The sequence below is a fragment of the Camponotus vicinus genome, unplaced genomic scaffold (assembly GCF_025532165.1).
Source record: "Camponotus vicinus isolate PSW18456_S1 unplaced genomic scaffold, iyCamVici1.0 SCAF_9, whole genome shotgun sequence".
Taxonomy (NCBI): Eukaryota; Metazoa; Arthropoda; class Insecta; order Hymenoptera; family Formicidae; genus Camponotus; species Camponotus vicinus.
Window position 1 is genome coordinate 17,420,888 of NW_028141981.1, and position 23,787 is coordinate 17,444,674.

Here is a 23,787-nt window from a genome sequence, read left to right on the forward strand (position 1 = left end):
TGCGTTGGTACTATTCTCTCACGCGCTTGAAAGCGATACGTCGAAAATCCTTCGTGTCATCGCTACTACTTGTTGGAAATCAAGTTATCGATATTTGTTGGTTAAATATTCGTAGTTGATGCATATAACACAATCAATTATCGTAAACAATATCAATTAGTTACGATTTATCAGAGTATTTCTGGCGCGGATTCAATTTTTATATTGTTCTATATAATCAATTATATTTTTAGATCAAGAGCATGTTTCTAGTTGAATTCTGCATTTTATTTTTAAATAAAAAATTTATGTTTTACTTAAACCAATAGTTACGTAATATTTGTTTTCTCTCTTTTTCTCTTTCTCTCTTAATATTAATTTTACCAAATATAATAAAATGTAAATAAAATCATCTGCAGCGCAAAATGTATATATCCTATCTTGAAATTAATTGTTGATTCTCTTCTCAAATTAGATACTGTACCTGGTCTACGGATCGTAGACCAAGTTGTGGTCCCGTCTTTATCTTGTCCTTAATTAATCCTCGGATGGATCTTCAAACTATCGATGAAACGAGGACCAACATCGGACCACCTCGGCAGCAGAGCTCGTCGTCGTGACCCTCGCGTATAATTACGCGGAAAGAATCGAACGGGTCTCTCTTGTCCGGCGTCCTTTCGCCAAGTCGAAGGGATCAAAGAGGAGACGATATCCGTGGACGCCGGTGTTGCTTTCGACCGGTCAGACGACGCGTCACGGTTTTGACGGGGAAACGAGTTCGGAACCGCTTTGCCGTTCGACGCAGAAGGCGTTCTCGGACGAATTTGCGTGAAACGACTCTACGCGTATCGGTGTGGTACATGGGCCAAGGATAAAGGTAGTAGCGAGAGAGTGCACAAGCCCCCCTTGGAGAAGATCCGCGCGGAGGGCAAATTCGCGAGGAGGAGCAGGAGGAAGAAGACGAAGAAACGAAGAATAGAAGAAAAAGTGGAGGAAAGAGGAAGGAGGAAAGGACGAGAAAGGTAAAAAGAGAGAGAGGTAGAAATCAGGAGGTAAAGGCAGACAGGTACTCATGGACGATCCAGGTAGCTCAGCAGCCAGCGGGTTCAGGTACTCTCTCTCTTCTCGGGCCAGGCAGCCTTGAGCCAGTGAGACTGGTTTCTGTTTTTGCTTCCATAGGTTCCATCCTTCGAAACTCTTCGGTAGTCCATCCTTCTTCGACTCTTTTTCTCTTCGCCTTTTCTCTCCCTTTCTTTCTTCCCGCTTGTCCCTTTGATCGCGTTAACGCGTCTCTTTCCCCTCCAATGTGTCTTTCGTCGATTGCTATCTTCCTACTTCGTCCCCGCTGCTTCCTTCATCCTGCGATACGTCTCTCGATATTCTCGGTCCTTGCAATCTTCGGTCGCACCGTCGGTCGTTGCAATTATTTCGGGATAATCCCCAGAAAATGAATTATCTCGAAGTAGAGGTTTCTCATTGTAAGATAATTTAACATTACATCTTAAAATCCGCCTGACAAATATTACCGCAATTGTAAATCGCGATCTTGTCGATAAATAATAATCTTTTTTTCATTGCGAGATTATCAATTATTTTTCAGAGAAATTATAATGCACTTTTATTTCGCATGATTTAAGACAGCTGTGGATTCTAAAATGTAAAACGCGCCGCAACAATTATGAGCCGACACAATTTTGCAATTAAACATGCGTAAACATCAACGATATCTCTACATCGGCCATCAGCTGCTTCGCGATGATGGGATTGCAATGACTCGTCCGTTGATGACTCTTGGCCGCAATAATGGAAATACATCGGGGACACGCAATGCGAAGATCTGGCTTTTCACCGTGGCTTTTAATTACGGCGCGCGGTTTTACGGTCGAGCGTAGCTGAATCTAAAAATTCCACACGTTCCCGTCGAGAGCCCGGAGGTCGTAGACGGGGTTCCATAAAAATTTCTTCCGGCGAAGTATGACCAAACTCGATGTTCCCTGTCGTCTCGTCTCACGACGTCGCGTCCTTCTTTCTCGCGCGCCCTCGCCGCGTCATCTACTCATTCGTTTTTCTTTCGGTCCAACTCGTCGCCTTTTTCGAGTGAATTATCCGACACTATTAAGAGACCGAAAAGAAATACGCCGAATGACGTCACGCCTCGGAAGGTTAAGCCGACTCGAGTTGTAGAGACTTCCGTTCCCTCATTTACGAAATCGGCCTGATTTATACCTGAGCGAATCAAACGGATTAACACCGGCACTCTATGTGACTGGGATCCTTTCAGATTCTAATCTACTGGATCCTTTCCACACGACGTGGGCGTATGATCCCGCAAAAAGTTATCTGCAAACTACCATCTTGCCTCAATGACATCAGCGTATCCACTAAATTCCAAACTGTTAATTAATAGCCAAGTGATGTTCGCCTATCGTTGGCATAGATATTAATAATTGCATTTAAGATTAATTACCGTATTTTATAAACGAAAGACATCGATAGTAATAATCGGTGTTTGTGCAAAATTATGATTTTTCCGCTCGCGAATCGACTGCGCAGGAGATCGCGAGGAGCCACGGCCATCCAATGACGCGATAAAGCGATTTCTTTCTTCCCATTCTCTCTTCTTTCTTTCACCCTCCCTTCGTCCTCCTCCATACCATGATCCTCTTCTCTTTCTTGCTTCCCGTCGACTTACTTCGGTGGTACATGCCGGACAAGTTGGAACGATCCGGACTGTACAGCTCGGATCGGGACTTGTGGCATTCCAGAGTCGGCTTCTTCGTGCATCACCACCCCGTTGTTCGACGAGTACGAAGAGGGGAAGAAAGGGAGGCGCGCGCGCTCTTTCGGTTTGGCTGTGTCTGGAATCTGTTCCCTCGTTCTCCGGACAGCGCGTTCTCGACAGGAGGGATCAATGGGGCCCCTTGGTATTAACATTGAGTAACAGTACCCGCTGCATACTAACTGCCGCATTATCGCCCCACCATGTATCTCATTCACCTGTGGCTCGTCACCGTAATTAAATACACCATAAAGAACGCCCGCCACGAATTTGTCCTGAGCGAGTCTCGTTTTCATCGAAAATCTCTGAACCAGCAGGACCAGCCGGCAAGTGTCATGTCAATTTGATATACACGTCTATTTTGATTCGAATACATACACATACATACAGAGAAAGAGAGAGAACAACGTAAATTATAATTAAACAAATAAGTTTTGACTCTTATTTTTATAAGTGCGATTTTTCGTACATTTTTTAATGCAATAAAATTTTTTAAAAATTTATTTTCATCGATATATTTACATCGAGAACCCAGATGTCCGCGAAAAATTATTTTTAACAATTTGTCTTGTGTGCTTTTAATTATTTTCTTTCCCATACTTTTTGTAATATCTACAGCACAAAATTAGACAGCACAAAACTGAATGTGAACGGATATGTTAGATTACAACCGAATGATATTTAGATGAATCGATGTTTTCTTACCTTCTCTGAGGTCGTTAAACGTCGAAAAGTGGCCATTTCATTCACGAAACATCGACTGCCTTGGGCGAGAGACGCGAAACATATGATTTTAAAGGTGCTCCCATCCGTACGGTATTTTGGAAAGCATGCAGGCATGATAAATGCTAGAAAAAAACGGAAATAAGATTTAAAGAAAAATATATATGGAGGTTCTTATAATAACATAATGTATATAGCGTTTATAAGAATTTGAGAGAGAAATGAGTTATTTATTAATAATCTTTTATCCTTGCAAAATAAATGGCAAATTGCTCGTGGCAATATTGATAGGATCTATACATTGAAATCATTGCATCACGTCAATATATGTCATCAATGGAGAAAACAAAACTAATAAACGTTAATTATGTATCAGCGTGTGGCAAAACAGCATTTCCAACATTTCCTGAAGAGAATGCAGTTTTCTTCAAATAAATAAAAAAAAGGATTCGTATAAGTATCTCTTTCTAATATATACGTATATACGATAAATGTCTAAGCCAATAGTCGACCCATTTTGCAGACGTATAGTAAAAGTCTAAAAGTTGTAAAGCCGCAACGTGAATTTCTCTGATTCGATTTTTCACCGAGTTAAATCGAGTCTTCGCGTCTCTCACAACGAATATAATACGTGGTTTCTATATATACTTCCTGCGGACGAGTCGCAAACTCTTTCTTCCCGTGACACAGCGCTGACCCCTTTAAGAATGTTGCTCACTGGGTTCGCTCGGCCTCACCCGTCACGGCTATTACTTATTGCCGATCTCAAGGAGATTCGCTCCTTGTGTATTGTTTATGAACGACGAGATTGCAGCACGACGAGCGAACGATCGCGAAATGCCTGTTGTTTGCAATGTCGTGGCTCGAGACGCGATGCGCAGCGCATGACGAAGTGACTCGTCTCGCGATTGGAAGCTTTTACATTTTTACAATCACGAGGATATAAAGACGACGAGCGATTCTTCACGGCCGTTGGCTGCTATCGGCGATAGTTGTCAAGTGTGGCTAATTGGCCTTTTATGTTGCGACGTTTCGTTTTAATCACGCCACGCAAGATTAACTAAGAATATCATTTATCGATACGTCGAATATGTAATCTAGAGGCGTAAAATGTTCCGCGTGTAAATTTTATTAGAGAAATGTATTCCAGTAGCGAGCACGACAATTTCGATCCGGTTTAATCATTTTTCAGATTCCGAAATGATGTTCTTGTTTGACATCGCGGAAAATCGAGCATCTCAAGGCGTCACTTGCAGCTAACTCTGGTATACAACGTACGTCGAGCGATTTATGAAAGAAGTGAAAGCACGATGTAAATCAGTGACGGCATGGCGCTCAATTAAGCAACAATTTATTGCACAATTACTACTTGATAGGGCGCAGCAACATTTTCTTCCCGGCGGGAAGATTGCTGCTAACCAACTGATTACTACCTTTCCAGCAGCGCAACCGTCTTTCGATGATTAAAAGCGAAAAAAGTTAAGTAGAAAATTAGAAAGCAACGACGGGAAACGGAAATAAAGTATAAATCTATAATATAAATATTTTATATACATTCGAAATATATTTGTACGAGGCATATATGTAGGATGCTACATCGACAATAGTCATTACCTCAATGTTGCATTACGCAGCGTATTTTCCAAACTATTAATAATTTAATCATTTTACGATTCGTCATGTAATTACTCATAAATATAAATAATGACTATGTTTTGTAATAGTAAAACTTGTACGTGTGATCAATCTAACGTTTCTCGTCTGATCGCCCGAGGACAAACAAAAATGAGAATACTTATGGCAATAGGAGGAGAGAGAGTATAACGAGGCCACGGTGGACTATTAAAAGGACGGGTTGTCGAGCGTAAGAAATCGGGTAACGATATCCCATCCTATCGAACATAACAGGCGGCGCCATTATCGGGATATTCGAGGACCGTGAACAATTCGCCCGATAATGTCGAGGTAACGACAGGGAGAGAGATTTTTTTTTTTAATCGACTATAGTTACATGCTACATTACATACACACATGGGATTATGTACATGTGCAACGTACATGTTCCGTTTCGCACGCCTAATATGAACTAATTGGAGATGGTTAGAGTTAATGATAGTTCCTATATATTCGAACATTCTAATCGTCCACCCAATTATCGTATCGGCTCCGGGCGCATTAATTAAGTTATTTTTAACACCTGCTTTTCTGCAGCTCGCCGCGAACGACATACATAGCATACGGAACATGTACAAGAGCTGCAAACTTATATAAAGCCGCAGTCCCTGTGGCAATAATCTAAAACGTAATGGTGGAACAAGTTGTAAATTATATCACTTTAAACCTGAAAAAGAAATCGCGCACATTAAAACGACGTTGAAAAAAAGCGAAAGCGATTTCGGTGTTTTGATGATCACAATAACGATATTTCATTTTTTTTATGCTTTTAATATATACATTATAATATAACATAATTTGCATATTGCAATTATCTGTCCTTACATCTCTCGCTTAATTTTACATTCTTGAAATAAACTTAACTTTATTTTTTAATTACTTTAATTAACTTTTAATTAATTTATTCAATTAATCTTTATTTTTCAATTAATACCCGCCTTCTATCTCTTTCTATATTGTACTATGCTTGCGATTAATTGCAATTATTGAATCCTACGATTAAAATGGCGATTAAGATTTGCAATACACCAGTGAGGCACGCGATAATCTGAATCTGCTTAGAAGATTCCGATTGAAAATCGTAAGCCGAATAAAGAAACAAAATTGTTGGATCATTAACAGGAAGGAAAAACGAGGGATCGCGAAGGAAACTTACAACATAAGTTCGCGATTGCTTCTCGTCGATAACGCGTCTATGATTCCGATTAACGGCGATAATAAACACGTGAGAACCAGCTCCTCCCATGCCGCTACTATCGAATACATATGTGTGCTGGGATCCGCGCTGGTAGAACACACGCGTGCAGAAGCGTCGTCGGTTACACGCGAGTGGCCGACCCGGACAAACTCGTTCGTTCTCACTGGAAAGAGGCGACACGTTCCGCGGGAAGAATAATAGGTACGACGTGGATATAAGGATATAGAGATTCCGCAGCGAAGCATTGGGAGGACCTCGTTATAGCCACCATGCCGTGCCGTACCATGTGCTGTGCCTTACGCCGTAAATCGTATATACACCGCACGACACGAGGGACATCACGAAGTGCGCGTGGACATACGTAGGCGTCGGACATCTCAATTTTCCATTTCTTCATCGAGAAATACGAAAATCGTGATGAACTGAGAGAAATTTAACCTTCAGACATCGAAGCCTCGATAGTCCCGAGCTACAGATCTCTTATTATTACAGCCTGACAAATGGAAACTTCTGATAAATCTTGGTATCTGTTTTTTCAACAATTTTTAACATTATTCCCGAGGTACATTACATTTAAGTAGAAAAATTCTATCGAAGTTAAAATCGCAAATAGAGATTAACAAGAAGCAGTCATTCTTATGTATGTTATTGCTTTAATCAAATTGCTGCTTCCGCGCCTCTATTTAATCGTGTTTTATTGAAGAGGCTGACAAAAACTGTATAAAAATCCCCCTCCGCTTGCCCCGGTAAATTCCTCGGTAAGAGCAGGGTACCGCGTCCGATATGAATCGCAGGCGGACACAAAAGAGGAAGGATACGGTCAACGACGGCGAGGAAAGGCGAAGAGGCCGCCGCCGGTCACTCTTTTTAATTGACGGGCACCGCATAATTTCAGGGTGGCCCGGTCAGATCCTCGGTCTCGCAACGAAGAGAAGAGAGAGAGAGAGAGAGAAAGAGAAAGAGAGGAGACTGCGGCCACTGCAACGCCAGAATTCCGTGGAATTCTGGGACACCGTGCAGATACATAGTGCGAGGAGCGCGAGGTGGGTTCCATAAGTCCCATACCTCCCCGAGGGCGTCATCGGCTCGCATCCGCGGGCTTAGTCACGCTACGCAACGAGCTCTCTCGCGACTCTCTCGCGACGTTCTCTCTTTCTTCCCCTCTCTCCTTCTACATCTTCTCACCCTCTTGGTTCTATCTACGGTCGTACAATCGTAGCGGCCGCAACACCCGAGCTATTACGTGTCGTTATTGGAGCTTAATAGGCGCGCCGGGCCCTTCGGTGGATATGCCGATTATCGGGTTACCCCGACGCCAACCTACGCCTGCACGGCTCGTAAGTACACGTTGTTATGCGTGCGCCTACCGTATGGGCGAGAGCACGCCGCTCTTTCAACGCAGGGGCGGATCTCTACGATGAAAAGTAATGAAACTTAAACCCTCAACGGCACAGAAGCCGAATTTACAAATGTTGTCCAAAATTCGAGATAATATTTGTGTGTTTATAAAAAATTAATTTGACATTTCGCACAGACATTAATTGTTACAATATTTGGTAATTAATAACGTATCGTTATATGATGAAAGCTCCACGTTTTTTTTATTAAATTTCATCAATTATTAAAATATTAGCGGTTTTGAATTTTGAGAGCAAAGAGATTTATGTCTCTAACAGATTACAGAATAATTTGTAAATATTTGTCAATTTTTTAAAAATTATATGTGTAATTTTATGACATAAAACACGTTCGTCTTAATACTTTTCCCATTGCTAAAATTATCAGCTTCGATATCCGCCCCTGCACGGAAAGAGCAGTATACAGGTACAGGTGCATTTCGCTCGAGGGATGTAGAAAAAGGGAGAAGGAAAGAGAACGTAAATGCATTTAGGTTCTCGTGTGCTATACTAAAAAAGCAAGAGCGCGCATGCTACCGTGCTCTCTCGATAGTATACTCATTCCATGATTGTTTCAAGAGGAAACGCGGCTCACACGTCTCGTTCCGGCAGGTGTCACGTAATGAGAGTCCTTGTGTTCCTTCGTAAGATGATTACGAGATGACACGCGGCGCGCGATACGTCGTCACGGTTCCCAGATACGCACGTGTCTGGAGCGGATAATCTCACACGCGATATCAATCTTATTAACGTATTAACATTATCTTAATCCATTCGCGTATCATTTATATTTAACGCTCAAATCGCATCTCAATAGGAAAATAGAGCAGCCTACGCCACATTTATCGATCTCTCGAGCACCTCATCCTGATTTAATTACCGGTCCTACCGACGGAAGACATAATTCATTAATTAATTCCTCGTCGCCTCTCGTATATTTAAACGAATTAACGATATCCGTACGTGCGGTACGATCGCGCTTGCGACACGCGAACTCGTAGGAATTGCACTTTTGCGTTTAAGTTCCCGTTTTGCCGCCGCGGAGAATGTTCCGCGCTAGATACGATCGGCGGATGGAGTCACCAGATAGTACAAGGCCAGCCTCCGCGAAGAATTACACGGGGAGTAAGCTTTACCCTCGATCGGATTACCGAGCAGTACACACGCTTTAACAGACCTGTGATTTTTTTTAATCAATGGAATAACGCGCCCCGACGAGCATTCAGCGCATGAATCGTCATCTGACATTCGACCACGTGCGTTTCGCCATGCATGTTGCAATCCAGAATGCTTGATGATCGATGCGATAAACTTGCGCAATTGTCAAGGTTATAAGATGAGATATTCGACTGATTATTTCCTCTGGAACTTTCATTATTGATATAATCAATATTGTAAGTAAAAATCAGTCGCAAATTTAATTTGCGTGAATTTGATATTAGATTTTTTTATCTATTTTTCTTCTATAACTTTTCATACGAGAATGTAATTAATGGAATATCAGTTATTAATTAAATAATTATTAAATTTTCCTATTTTGATTATCAAGTATGTTGTATCATTTTTCTCTTACACACGTGTAACTTATTCTCCATTCAAAAAATAATATTTCTCATTAAATTTCTAATTCTCCAATACGAATTTATCTTTCATAGAGATTATCGATCGCACGAGAACGCCAGATGCATCCGTGAATACGAACGAGTTGGTGTTTTTGCGCCCGTGGCAGTGTTACATCTGGCGATAGTGTTGGAGGAATAAGAGGGGAACGGAAGAACGGAGGGAAAGAATCCCCTGTCTCAATGGGGGTCCCGTGTGATACGCACCTGTGCGCTTTTCAACGATGAATGAGTTTCCTCGCCAAAGGGGACGATTCGAAATGAATGGCTTGCGTCGCCGCCGAGGGGTGCGAAAACGCCCTCTTAAAGAGACACGCGCGTCCACGCATCTGTCGCAATCATCGCGGTATTGTCAGCAAGCTAGAGGCGATTTAAATAGGGTTAAACTCGTCCCCTACGTTTATTTCCCCCCCGTATGTTTGCGTGTCCGATCACGTGCATAGGCGTCGACAATGGTTCATGAATTTCATGCTGTTTTGTTCTATATTTTTTCTATTTAGCGACGATATATTTTGCAGCGTAACAATAATGGAGATCCACTTTCATTTATATACATCTATAAACTGTTTGGCGGGTAAATAAAATATAATATTCATAATTTATTTCAATTAATTTAGCATATTTGCAAAATTTTATCTTATATATAATACAATTTTTAAGAGATCGATTTAATGTTCTCGGTATTCAAAATATTATTTTAACCGGACATTATATATTTTACTATAGAAAATTATATTTTATTATAGAAAATTAATTAATATTTTACTAATTTTATTAATTAATTTTTTAGAATCACCGTTCGAATTCGACACTCATGACGCGATGCTTCTCTCACTCTTTCATGAATTTTGAGGGTTCACACGTCTTGTTCATTCACACGTGTGATTCTGCACGTGCGACTGCTCAGAATACCGCGTAATCCGAGATGGCCGTTTACGCGAGCGCATCACGCACCTTGATTTTCTCAGTCTCGTCTGCCTCTTTCCTTTCGTGCGTGCGGAAATCTTTCCCATTTCTACTCGTCATGTATCCTTTCCCGTACACGACTCTTCCGGCGCTAAATGTAAGACGAGACCCGGAGGCTACGGATCTCCACGTCGGTCGATCGCGTTCGAACGCGAGCTTAAGCACGTTTCGCGCACCACGCGATAAGTATTTACCTGTCCCACGTTCTTGTACATCTCCTAGACTCACCATGTCAGCGCCTAGATTTCCACCGGATAAACGTCACGACCTGTTCGAGATAACGTTACACAATCCGCGTATACATGTTCCACTTTATTAAACCGACTATCGATTAATTTTCTGCCTGATAAGGAAAATTAACGGCAAACGCGATGTCGCGGATAATATTCGCGGAAATCCGAAATTCATTATGAGAGACACGATGAAAGAGTGATCGGGATATCTGATTTGTTGATTCAACCCTGACTAAATCCGTGGTCCGTTAACTCTCCGCGTTCTCCTAGTGCGTGTGTAAGACGAAACCGAGTGGAGGTTATCGATTGCTAGTTCTACGAGCACTTAAGTACGGTACACGCACGGCGCAATGCATATTTGCTTGGGAAGACTCGTCGCCAGCAAGCTGATCTTTCAAACGCCCTACACATGTCAGCATCCAGATGGTTAGATTGAATTTCGTACGTGCGTAGGTTGAGATAATGTTGCGCGTCGATAAGATACGCATTTAGTCTTTGCTGAATTTTTAAAATTTTATTTCACACACACACACACAAAGCAGATTTTAATTCAAAATAGCTTTTAATGTAATTCAATGCATATAAAAAAAACAATGGAATTTTGCGACTATTGTTTTCTTTTTCTATTTATATACATGAGTTTTTCTGCTTATAAATAAAATAAATAATAAATAATAAACTAAATAATAAAAAAATACTTAACTATGTACAAAAGTCGTACAAATTAAATCATTTTTGGCGAAATTTATTAAATATGTGCAACAGATTCTATAAAAGGGATAAACGTTCTACTCTATATCCACGTTATGCTACCGATGGCCAATATACTAGGGCCTCAAGAAGGATTATGAAAACGTCGAGGGTATCGCACCCCGAATTTTCTCCTATCATCGACAAGAGTTGATCCGAGCAGGATATGGAACATGAGGACACTTGTCGCCTCTCATGCACGTGGCAAACGCGGCTCTTTTTCACATCCTGTGTATCGATGACAAGCATCTCGTGAAGAGTGAACGAGAGAGGAGAGAGAGAGAGAGTATTCTCTTTCCGTATTAATATTAAAAAATTTGTAAATTTGCTTTTAAAGGATTGAAAATCGTATACAATATTTTATATATCCCTCTCTGGCATAATATATTTATAAAAATAAACTTTTTAATTATTAAACACATTTTCCATTTCGTATATTAATATTTCAAAACCTGCCAGCTATTTCTCGCGAATATCGTAAAATGCACATCGATTACGAACCTGTGCATCGTCCATCAGTCAACCCCCGCAATTTCTAATTTACCGCATGGAGATCCTGCGAAGCCAAGGAGGATAAACGCGCGTTACGCGCTGCTTCCCATCAATTTCAGCGAAGTAACAGCGAACGGAAGCTCGCGCGTACAAGCGGAGGGTCACATGAGAGCAACCGGTATAAATCTCGGCGGGGCATTTTTTAATCCCATCGATACGACCGTAGCGATAAAACAGTTTGGACGAAGATACGAGCAGATTAAATCTCCTCTAATTACGGTTAATTATGATCGCTCTCGCCGCCGGGGATATTTGGAAAAATCTGCGTATTATTCGCTACTACGGTTTCACCTATTACGAGATTCGCAACCTGGTGACGTACAATCTGTGCTCAAGTGGATTGAAAACCTGTGTGCACCCTCTCACGCCATCGTAGTCGCATCGTTTCCGCAGTGCTCACGTCCAGTAAGCGTAACAGACGTCGAACGATGAGCATGGAATCGATTCGTCGAATACCAAAGTGGTAACGCGATGATGGAACGCGACGAGAGAAAGAGAGAGAAGGAGAGAGATCCCGGAAAACCGGCGCGATGTGTAACGGAATCGTCGATCGAGCACCGACCGATGGATCGGGATCGATAGGTCGCGCGGCCGATGATTCGCCGCCATTAATTTCGATCCCGCGGATCGGGAGAGGAGATTCCTCTTCGCGCACAAATCTCGAACGAGATCTATCATTCGCGCGTGTGCAACGCGAAAAACGAGGCGCACAAACGACGATAATAATGATAACAATAATGGTAACGATATCTCTCTCTCGCTCTCTCTTTCTTCCTCGTCGACCGCGAGTCTGATTAGGATCGTGGGGATTATTGAGAATCGATGGAATCACGCAGAGGGGGGAACATATCGGGTTATTAATTCCAATAACCTCGCAGTCGGTATCGACTTGAGGCCGACGTGCGTTCTCGATTAAAAATCCGAGCGTTTCTCGTTGTTGCTGTTACGTGGCTCAATGATTCATACGATACTCGCAATTAATAACGACAGTGGGATTAAGGTCTAAACCGCGGCCGAAAGTAGAGACAATCATTTAGAATCGCGTCAATGCTCGGGAATCAAGTTATTAATTATCACAGCGGTCTCTCCGTATCGTATGTATTATCCGTATTTATTTCGTAATCACGAAGTAATGATTCCCGACGTCGATAATTATGGGAATCCTGGAATGCTCACAGCGATGTATGAGAACAATCTAACATTATATTATTTAATATATTTTTTATCGATATTTCCGCCATATTTAAATGTTTCGGTGAATATATATATATATATATCCAAAATATATATATAATTAATATTATGAGACATGACTATATGTAAAATTTCAGAATTATTTAAAAAAATTATTTAAAAATAATTTAATGTGTTACATTGCATGTGACAAGAAAAACTATTTAATATTTATCATTATATTAATTATTTAATTTGTCTATTTATATCTTTATCTATTTATATATATACGATATAGATGCCTTGAACTCGGAATAATCTCGCAGAATTCCTGCGCTGTTCAAATTTCAAATGTTTGCGCAATCTTTTCCTGGCTCCCAGCTGTGCTTCGCATATTTACAATCCAGTTCGATAATTACCAGCGAAGATCAAAAGATCAAATCCGAAATGTACAACATCATTTACAATTGACAAACTATGTCATTTACGACGTATAACGTTATTAATAATCTCAACTTTGAGCATGATATCATTCGATCCACTGTGTTCTCTCATTTCTCAAAGTTGAATGGCAATCGTTCTTGACATATGGATATGGTTCTCGTCGATACGATGGCTAAAGGGCAATTTATGCTGCTGTTGATGACGTACGCGAAGTAGTTTGCCGATTTTATTGACTTTGTCAATCTCTCGATACACGATTGGCCCAGCACCGTTCATTTCGCGCGATCTTAATGGCCGGCAAAACTGGTGCAAAGGAAGAACCGGCACGGCTCCTTGATCGTACGATCGTTAATTATTCGTGCCACGATCGTGACGAAACTGCGAGATGAATTCGACTCGGTAAGTGGTCGGAATAATGATAATTGATGATAACGATAACGCTCGTTATAATGCATTTATATGTAAATGACTTTAACACGTGGCGTCGCGAACGCCCATAATAATCGATTTTGATGAGGCACATCGATGTGAAAACGAAAATCAAGGCTCGATTCTGCGCCGGGTGGACGATGAATTCCTCCACGACGTGCGAACCCACCTGACGGTGGGTTGTATGCCCACCGCGAAGAGAGTACTTTTAACAAACGTGCATTACACCGCGACGACGGCGGCGCACGAATATACCGTGTAAGGTACTCGAGATGTACCGTGCGGGGCCCCGATACATTTTGCAATCAGACTTTATTACATCGCTCGATTTACACCACGAATCGAAAGTCACGATCCTCTCCCCCTCGACCTCCCCCGAGTTCGATCGAGCCCCGATATGTGCAAGGTGTATCTCTGCCTGCTTGCCTGCCTGCCTGCCTACCTGGATGACTCGATATCTTCGTAAAGGGGAAGGGGCCGAGTTAAAGGAGAGACGGCGGTGAGGGCCCGATGTGGTCGGCCTGTACCGTAAGGATGCGATCCGCAGCGATCTCATACTCGCGCCTGTGTATATGAATACGAGAAGAGGATATCTCGGGTGGGGGCAAAAGTAAGGTAAGAAGGACTTGCGGCTAATAATCATTAGCCGGGGAGATGCGGGAGCAGATATCAGTCGAGGTAATCATTGCGGCATTCGATCAAACGGACGTCGGGTCCTGAACCTCGCCTCTCGAACACGACGTTCGCGTACGTTTCTTCGTATCGCGCTATGATACCGCCGCCGATTGCAGGAACGTCGGTGATCGCTGTTTGCGATCGTGTTAATCTCGCGCCGATGCTTCCGATAATAATAACATACGGTCTATCTACTTGTCGATTTGTAATTAATAGCGCAATTATCGCGCTATTAATTTCTTTCGTTTAATTTCTTTTATTCTTCTGCTGTAGAACTATAAAGTATTATTCAAATGTCTTTCTTCTCTGCAGTGATAAGATGCGCAAGAAACGCATTATTTTTTTGTCGTGAGCAATTTTTAGGCGCGAGATACATTTAATAATTGAAACGTATGTTTAATATTTAAAGCTTTTGCGTATGAATTTTAGAATTGATTTCCGGGACCGCCTAAATTTTTTATTTGATTGCAACGTTTCGTAAATTGAAATAAAAAATATTGGAATTGAATTAAAAATTTTCACGATTTCCAAACCTACAGAAGACGATCCTAACATACTGTTCTTTATCAGAAATCGAGTAACTCTCTTCAAGAGCGACTTCCTTTCAGAAAACACTTGATCGTTACTTGACCGGCAATATCCTTTCAATCAACTATTACACTTTACATCGCAGTTTTTCGACGTACCGTCCGGAGCGAGCGGTATCGATCTCAGCGTACGAAGCGATCGAAGGGTCTATAATTTAAAACGACGCATCCGTTTTCAAAAGCACGAGTAATTTTGCAACCACGCGACCCCTTGCAAGGGACAAGATTTAGGAGGAGGCAAACCGGACGAGGTAATTAAGCTCAACGCTCGCGCGCACATATCGTAAGCCACCGACTCGCGATTCTCCCCGTCTCTCTGTGGCGTTTCGTCGTATAGAGTAGGTTTTGCCGCGGCTGCGTTCTGCGGTTTACCGCATGTCCAACACGGACGCTACGGGGCCTGCGCCTCCATCGGCCATAAAGCATCATTACGCTAGTATATACAAGCGCATAAGGGCAACTCGGGGGATCGCGCCAACCCGAGTCGAGCCAAGCTATGTCGGAACCGTGCGAGTAGAATCCATGAAATTTCTGGTAATATTTCTAAAAGAGAAAGAGAGAGAGAGAGACGAGCGAGCGTTGATCTTCCCCACGGGAGTACATTTCCTTTGTAGAAACGTCTCCTTTTCGCATGCATAACGATCGTATTAATTTCGCGAAAACATGGAAAACACGGAATATTATGAGAATTTTGAAAACGTCTTGTATATAGATATGTTACGAATTTTGCTTAAGATGATGGGAAATCAATCTTTGAACATGGTACTTTTCTTTTTATAATGTGAGATATTAATATTTTCTATAATATTTTGATCTCGATATATATTTACAGCTATCTTTCTTATTCCTTTGCCTTTTTCCTGGATATTAAATTTGCATAACTATGAAAGAATCTATATAAATGATGACACGTGCAGTTTGCGAGTGACTCTTTATTTTAATAAATGATTTTCGATATTCGCGCGGCGCGTTTTATTACATTTTTGTTACAATTTAGTCAGGTGATAAGTAAACATCCTAAAGATAATAATAAACGTAATGATGCTCGATACGTAAATTACCCTCCGCGTATAATGCGGTGGGTAATTTACGTATCGAGCGCGGTCTGAAAAAGTTGATCTTAAGTGTCGAGATAATTCGACTTCTTATCAAACCAGCGTCGGGCAGTTTCGTTCATTAAGGAAATGGCACAAGAAAAGCCGCGCACACGCCCTCGGTAACAGTCAACGTAATAAAACGTGTGTTGTTGCTACCGCAAGCTCCTTCCGAACAGGACCCGGCTACTTATCAATTACAATAATGGGACTATTAAATAATAATGGCGGACATGTTAGGTGGAAGGGCAAGCTTTTATGACTGCAACTTTTATAATGGAGTAGGTGTTAGACTGCCTACTCAGATTTATAGACGATGTAGTACAAACACCTTGGTGTCTTAAAAGCCAGTCTTCAATCTTGTAACCCTGACAAGATGAATTTTGCGTTGTGCATTTTAATTTGCATAAGGATTCTATCAAATTTTCGTGTATATGTTTAGCTTTTAATTTTGTTTGAACGATGCACAAAGATATTCCGATCGCACAAACATCCACGTAGTAAATTTTTTCTTACAAAATATGGCATCAAAATGATTTTAATAGGATTTTATATTTCTTAACCGCAATCTTGTCGAGATCTCAATTCTGTGTTGGTTTTCCGACTGATTGCGGAGACATCAACCGATTCTGATCGAGCGGCACGAGCGACAAAAATACGTCGATCGTGAAGAGTTGAGCCGTGATAGAGAACAGATTTAATTCTCAATCGACGCGATTCGTTACACTAGTGTGTTTAGTCGTTTCATCAGCAATGATTCGTACTGCGAGCGTGTCATTTATTCGATTAGCTGCCATTTCTTAGCTTGTGTTAGGATTAACATTTTTTTCTTATTCCTTGTTTTTATAGTATGACGCGATATTATGGCTACGGATATTTAATATCTCTCTATTTCGTGATTACGAATCATTATTACGATTTTTTTAACCCTAAGAGTCTCGTTGTTGGCCATAAAAATATACAATCGCTATACAATCGGATTTAATTAGACCTCTTACTGCGAAAATACCATCTGCGTTATTATATTCGACACACCACATTATGTCGATATCCGCGACATACAAAAACTTGCAAATATATAATAAATGTATAATACATAATAAATTAACAAAATTATTTTGAATAAATAAAAGCTTTAATAAAATATTTAAAAAATTAATTTTATTTAGATATACTTTCTTGTGTTTTGTAAAATAAATTTTTGTGGAAATTATATGTGTGTAATTCTTTTCATATTTATTTAAAGATACGAATAAAAATTTAATTGTGCGGAATATTTATGTCTTAAAATATTACTTTGGATATTTATATAATTTTATATCATTCGAATATATATACTTTACAAATCAATATTGTAACTCTGCTATTGTGCATCGTTATAAAAGTTACATTATTTTTATTTTAATGATAATAGATAATGAAATTAATTATAATAGATAATAATACAATAAAAATAATTTAACTATTTAATAAGATTAAAATATTATAGAAAGTAAATAAGTTCTCGAAAAATTAAGTTAATTAAAATTATTTGAGATCTCAATCAGTGTGTCATTTTTTTGGAATATAATAATTTAGATCTACGTTTAGATATTTATCTGTGAGAATCATATACATGTGACAATATTATTGATCGAGCATTTTTTTAAATTTTATTCTTCGCGTTTCAAATTTATAATTAGTATTTAATTAGTATTTAATTTTGCTGTATCTGAATTTGAGTTTTCGTGCTGAGAATACCAAGTTAACGAAAGTATTTCTTACAATTAAGCTTATTTATATGTATTTTGAATATCGGCTCTTTCGAGGGAAACTTATTATGTTTTCCATAGATTTATGTACATATTTATATTTCATACATCTAATAAGTATCGTAAATTGCGTGGGCAACCTCCTACATGCCGCTATTCGCTATTAGCTAGGACTTTGGCGAATACATACACGTTATGTACAATACCGTGTCGCGTTTAGGTGGCGCTTATTGTTATCCACATATGGATGCATTGTGCATGCGTCTATCAGACGAGGAAGAAATCTGCGTAGGCATTAGACGCCGCTATTTTTCCGTTGAACGTAATGTCCAAGCCGCATGTTGTCTACTACACACATTAATTCATCGCTCGTCATGCGAGAGAGTCGATGTGTGAGAAGATCGCGGGAGAAGCATGCGTGTTTAATTCAATAAGAGATGATTCAAATATCAAACGCTGCACCGGCTACGATTGGATAAGACTTTCACTATTAAATAACATCCATGAACGCCGTTGTGCATGTGAAATAAGCGTCATAGATTCTAGATGAATCATGTATAAACCGAAATAATGTACGAATACAGAAGGCATACTTTTTGAATTCTACTCTTATACATTCCCCGAGATATATCCGCGTAATTTGAAGATAATTTGATGTATTAGAATACCGTGAGTTTACATCAGACTTCTCCGTTTTCCAGCGAGATCTAGATAATTTGTGATTAATTAGATATTATAAGCGTTATTGATGGGAACAGCGGGGTCGCGCGGGCCCAAGTCAAGACTCTTGAACGATGCGAGGGACAAGCAGACGAACGGATGGACGGACGGACGGACGGACGGATGGACGGACAGACGAACGAGCGTTACGGAGAGATCAGATCAGAAACGGTAGGTGGTCCATCGAGACTCGCCAACATCCACTCTCCGCCGAATAGTCTCGATCTGCTCATCTCTTTCAGCTCTCGCACACTCTCTCTCTTTCTCTTTCTTTCTCTCTCCATTAAATCTTCGTTCCTTCCCTCTTCGTCTTGTCTCTTCGATTCTCCTTCGCCACGTTTTCCATCTACCTCGCGCTTTCAGCATCCTTTTCGCCTCCCTGTCACGCCTCTATCTCATTTTCTCTCCTGCATCTCTCTTCGTCGTTCTTACGCTTTTATCTCTTTTCCTCTCGTCATCCCCCTCGTCGTCTTCTTTTCGCCGCGTCTTCGTCGCATCCTTTTCTCCTCATCATTCTCTCCCCGTGATCCTCTGCGTCACCTCCCCGCCATCCTAACATCCCGGTCGACCGCCCTTCGGACCAGACCGGGTACACGGAACTCCTTCGTTGCTGCCAACACACGATTCGACTACTCTCGACTACACCAGCAACCGATACTGCGAGTGTCTGTACCACCACCACGATTGATTTCTGTATACATACTGGGCTCTTCGTGCCGGTGTCGTTCGAACCTTACGAGCTACGAGATGAAACCGGCAGCGAGGCACGCTCGAGCACCGATCGAATCTCGAGCAAAAATTTTTCCTCTTCTCCTCTCTCTCTGTCTCACACTCTTTGATCGACGTGCGCGTTTTTTCGGTGACTTTTTCCTGTTAAGGACAAACGATGCCTCATCCCGATCTTCCGATGCGCGCTTTGACCCGACAGGTCGTTACCTCTCGACCGATCAGCCTGGTGGCCTCTTGACGAGACGTGACCGCCCCTGAAGCGACGGACGGCCCGGGTAAAAGATGCTGTAATGCCGCGGGCGGCACGCCAGATGCGGCATCCGCACCGTAATTTTGATGTAAACACTCCCCTTTCCCGCTCGCGGACGAATTAGGACGATTGCCTTCACGCATCGTTCGACTGTATTCGATACAACATTCGGATTCTGCCAAAAACGGTACCGATAGCGGGACTATGTATTTTCGGATAATTCTATTTCCCATCTCGTTTTACACTCGGATGTCCGGATGATGAAGGAGGTCCTAGAAGCGTGCAGGACTGAAACCGCGAATAGAACGGGACTGCAATTATCGCGGTTGCATCGCGTATCCTGATGGTTCGCCAGATGGTTCCCGCGCGCGGCAGGACGGTTACGCAGCGGTTTCGAAGAGCATCGCAACGTCCTTATATCACTCTTCATATACTTGAAATACTTTTCTCCATTTACGATGCAGAGATTACATTAGCGGGATGCGCGTGCAGTCGGACGAGACGTAACTGCGATCTCGTCTCTGGGCTTTCACATCTCGTAATGTTCTTCTAATGAAATTCAACTCCGATGTATCGGCAAGTCGAGAGAGATTCCATTGAAATAGAATCTCATAAGCGACATGATTTGCGACAAAAAAAGAGAGAGAGAATACGTTTGTCCCGCGGCTGTGTCCTCGACCCGCTTGAACTATCGATAATAATTATTCCACGATGCCAAGCTATTGAAATTATCGTAGTATTGAAATTTAACGGCTCACCTGAGGACAATGTTTGATAATTCGCAACCATCCGAAATCACGAAAGCGGAATTGCATCGCGTGACCATGTGTACACGCGCGTGCATGCCGTGTATAAATTGGATGCCGCTAGCAGGTTGGGCAACACTGAATGGCATTCGTTATGTCTTGCTTCTAAAGCACCAGAATTCCGACTCATTAACCCAGAATCTGGCGCGTTTTCTTTTCATAAAACTAGTTGACCAATAAACGGATTACATTAATGCTCGAGCATGTACGTCAGCGTCTTATTATTTCGGAATATTCAGGCCGCTGAGTACAAAACGTCCATACAACTTTTGTTCATGACAATTTTTGAAAGCAAACTGTTCTTAATTTCACTTTTTAGTTTCATAAGCAATTAATTTTTAGAAATTCTAATTCTAGAACTTTACTAAGCAATTAATTTTTAGAAATTCTAATAAGTATAGACATAATTATATATATATATATATGTTACAAATTGACAAATTACAAATTTGTCCAATATCTTGATGAACTTCCAATTATAATTATGCACATACATATAAAGTTTATGCAAAAATCTGTGGCATTATTAATCATCTTAATATAATGATTTGTTTTAATATATAAATTAATAGCATTCTAAAAAACTACTCTAAAAATGACAGTGTATAATTAAGAAAAAACTGGACGAATCAGTTACATTAAAAGTTAAATCTAATATATTTCAAAATTCATTTGATATTGTATAAAATACTTTTAGCCTTTAAAATTAATAATTAATTTATGTGTAAATAAAGATTTGTCCTGCAGAATTAAAATTTTTATTTTTGCATGAATTTTTGTATACAATAATTATAAAAAAATTAGTTTGATATAAGATAATATGTATGTATTTACGATTTTAAGATTAAATTATATTTATCGTAAATTATATATTCTTTCCCTCTTTAGCTAATTTTAACTGATAAATGAATTTTACATTTTAAAAGGCTAAAAATGCTTTGTACAATGTTAAAAATTCATGAATCTTGAAATATATTAGATGTATCAACTTTTGACGTGACTTTATTTAATTTCTTTTTAAGTGTTAACATACCCGTAACTTTGATACCACATTTCACGGTTATCGCGCCCAGTGATCGTCTCTGCGTCACCGGCGCGTATACAATAATTTATTCCATCATTATTATTAATTACAACGCAGTGTCATAAAAGATGCACTTAACATTCTTCCCGCGTTGATTATTTACGCGCACAGATGCAAACGCGCGGAGCGCGATCACACGGGCTCTCACTCTTTCTCTTTTCTGTTCCTTTTTGTTTTCCACGTGGATAGGCATAAGCATGAATCATCTTGTAGGCTTGCTCGTTCACACTCGTCGTCTGAAGGACGGAAAAATTAGATGCTTGCCAGGTCCGTGGTTTTCTACATGAGAACCACGGAAAGACAAGCTCGACTTTCTCATTAGACGACAACAGACGACCGAGGTTGAGTTCTTCGCTCTCTGGAATTCCAGAGGGAGATATTACGATTATTGGTCCTCGGACCAGAGGAGGTTGCGCGAGTGAAGAAGGACTGAGAAAAACAGAATGAGGTAAAGGTGCGATGATTGTACGTAGAGAAAAAAGCGTATCCGCAAAGTTGTTCTTTGCGAAAGATGAGGCTAATAACGCTCGATGGAAGAACAATGAAAAATATTCAGTATTCTCTGTATAACCGTAGAGGATTCAATTCCGTGTTCGAGGTCATCGCGTTGACCGATGCATTCACCGTGAAAATAATATCACATTCGTTTTGCCGATAACAGTTCGTACGTATTGCTCATGTTCCTCATAACACACGAGGATGTAAGAAGGTACCGGAAGATATCGCTTTTTCCACGTGATCGTGTATCGAGTTAGCTCCTTGGAATTCGATGTGAAATAGGTGCCACGGTTATTGGCTATATCCGTGACGATGAAAGGGAGAGAAGAGGGACAAAAGGAGGGAAAACAGATGGATCGAAGGTAGACCGAAGGTAGAGTGAAACAAAGAGAATCGCCAAAGAGTAGGAGGAAACAACAAGAGTGGAGGAGGGTCACGCCTGTCGGCACGAGCTCTTTCGATATCGTCTGCTCTTCACGCAGGTCTCGTAATTACCCGTCGATCGCGAAGAGAGACGCTCTAGTCTCGCTCAGCTGACTTCTATTTCGAAGTTTTTTCTCCTCGGTCGCCACCGTCCTTCTTTTCACGGCATTTGCTTTTTTCGTTGCATCGCGCGGACTTGGAGATGGACTCGTTCCCACCCTCTTGACCGACTACGTGACTACGCGGCCCTCCTGTCCGCCATCAGAAGAGTTACATGTCGTCTGTCTTCAGGTTCGTTTGTGGTAATTATTTGCGGCGGGTACATTGAACCCATTGTGATGCAGACACGTTCAAAAGTCTTTGCCTATCAAATGCTTTTCTAGATATCGATACAAATAAAAAAATTCTGAATATCTTAATGTTTATGAATTTATCGCCGCAACAAATATAATGTTTCTGTCAGAATTGTTAACTAATTAGTTTGACGCAATATCGTAAAGAAGGTTTTGTCAAATTTTGACGATTATGATTTTGGAATTTTTATCGATCGATTTTTCTCGTGAATCAATTCGCATGCACTCGTATGCACCGTGCAGAGAACCACGAGATGAAGAACCACTGCCTCGTAATATTGCACAGTCGGCTACATTGGTGGATCGTTAATGAGGCTTCGATTAGATCGGCGCGATATCGAGGGACCGAAGGATTTGCGAGGCATTGGAATAACGAATCGTGAGGCACAGTTGAAAGTATTTCTTAGTCAGAAACAGACGCTCATACAATGTAAAGTATGCATTTTATTTTACCTTGAAGTGGTAACAATGATGAAATAAAGCAATGGAATGTATATAATTTTGCGATTAATGATACATATCATATGTAAGTACATATGATAAGAAACATCTTGGATAAAATGCATATAATGTGAATATTTTTCAGTATTTATTTCCAGGAAGAAAATAAGTCATACACGCCATTTGAATGCTAATTTATGATTGTCTATTAATTCACTGTTGAATTTGTTATAATATTAATCAAGCAGCACCATGGACACTAATCTTTCGGCATAATTTTATTCTTTTTTTTTTTTGCAATTATGTTTCGGCAGCATGATTCTACCTTACCATCACATTTTATTATTGCGTAAATTATTTATTGGCGGAATGCCAATGTCGATAAGCTGACGCTGGGCCGGTGCAAGAAACGCCTACAGATTTTTTAATTCCCTATTGGTATTCTTCTGAAACGGGATCC

At 40.6% G+C, this 23,787-nt stretch overlaps 1 protein-coding gene and 1 long non-coding RNA gene across 2 annotated transcripts in view; one reads left to right on the top strand and one right to left on the bottom strand.

Annotated features, from left to right (window-relative positions):
* Positions 1 to 23,787, bottom strand: part of LOC145976764 (uncharacterized) — a 50,649-nt gene that overhangs the window by 17,761 nt on the left and 9,101 nt on the right. Inside the window, exon 2 of the long non-coding RNA XR_014440306.1 lies at positions 3,464 to 3,606. This is a non-coding gene — a long non-coding RNA (uncharacterized LOC145976764). The remainder of the gene's footprint in view (positions 1 to 3,463; positions 3,607 to 23,787) is intronic.
* On the top strand, positions 5,787 to 11,560 carry LOC145977212 (uncharacterized). The gene is made up of 3 exons (XM_083108996.1): positions 5,787 to 5,801; positions 7,382 to 7,686; positions 11,467 to 11,560. Exons 1-3 carry the CDS (start codon positions 5,787 to 5,789, stop codon positions 11,558 to 11,560), a joined length of 414 nt encoding a protein of 137 aa, XP_082965122.1.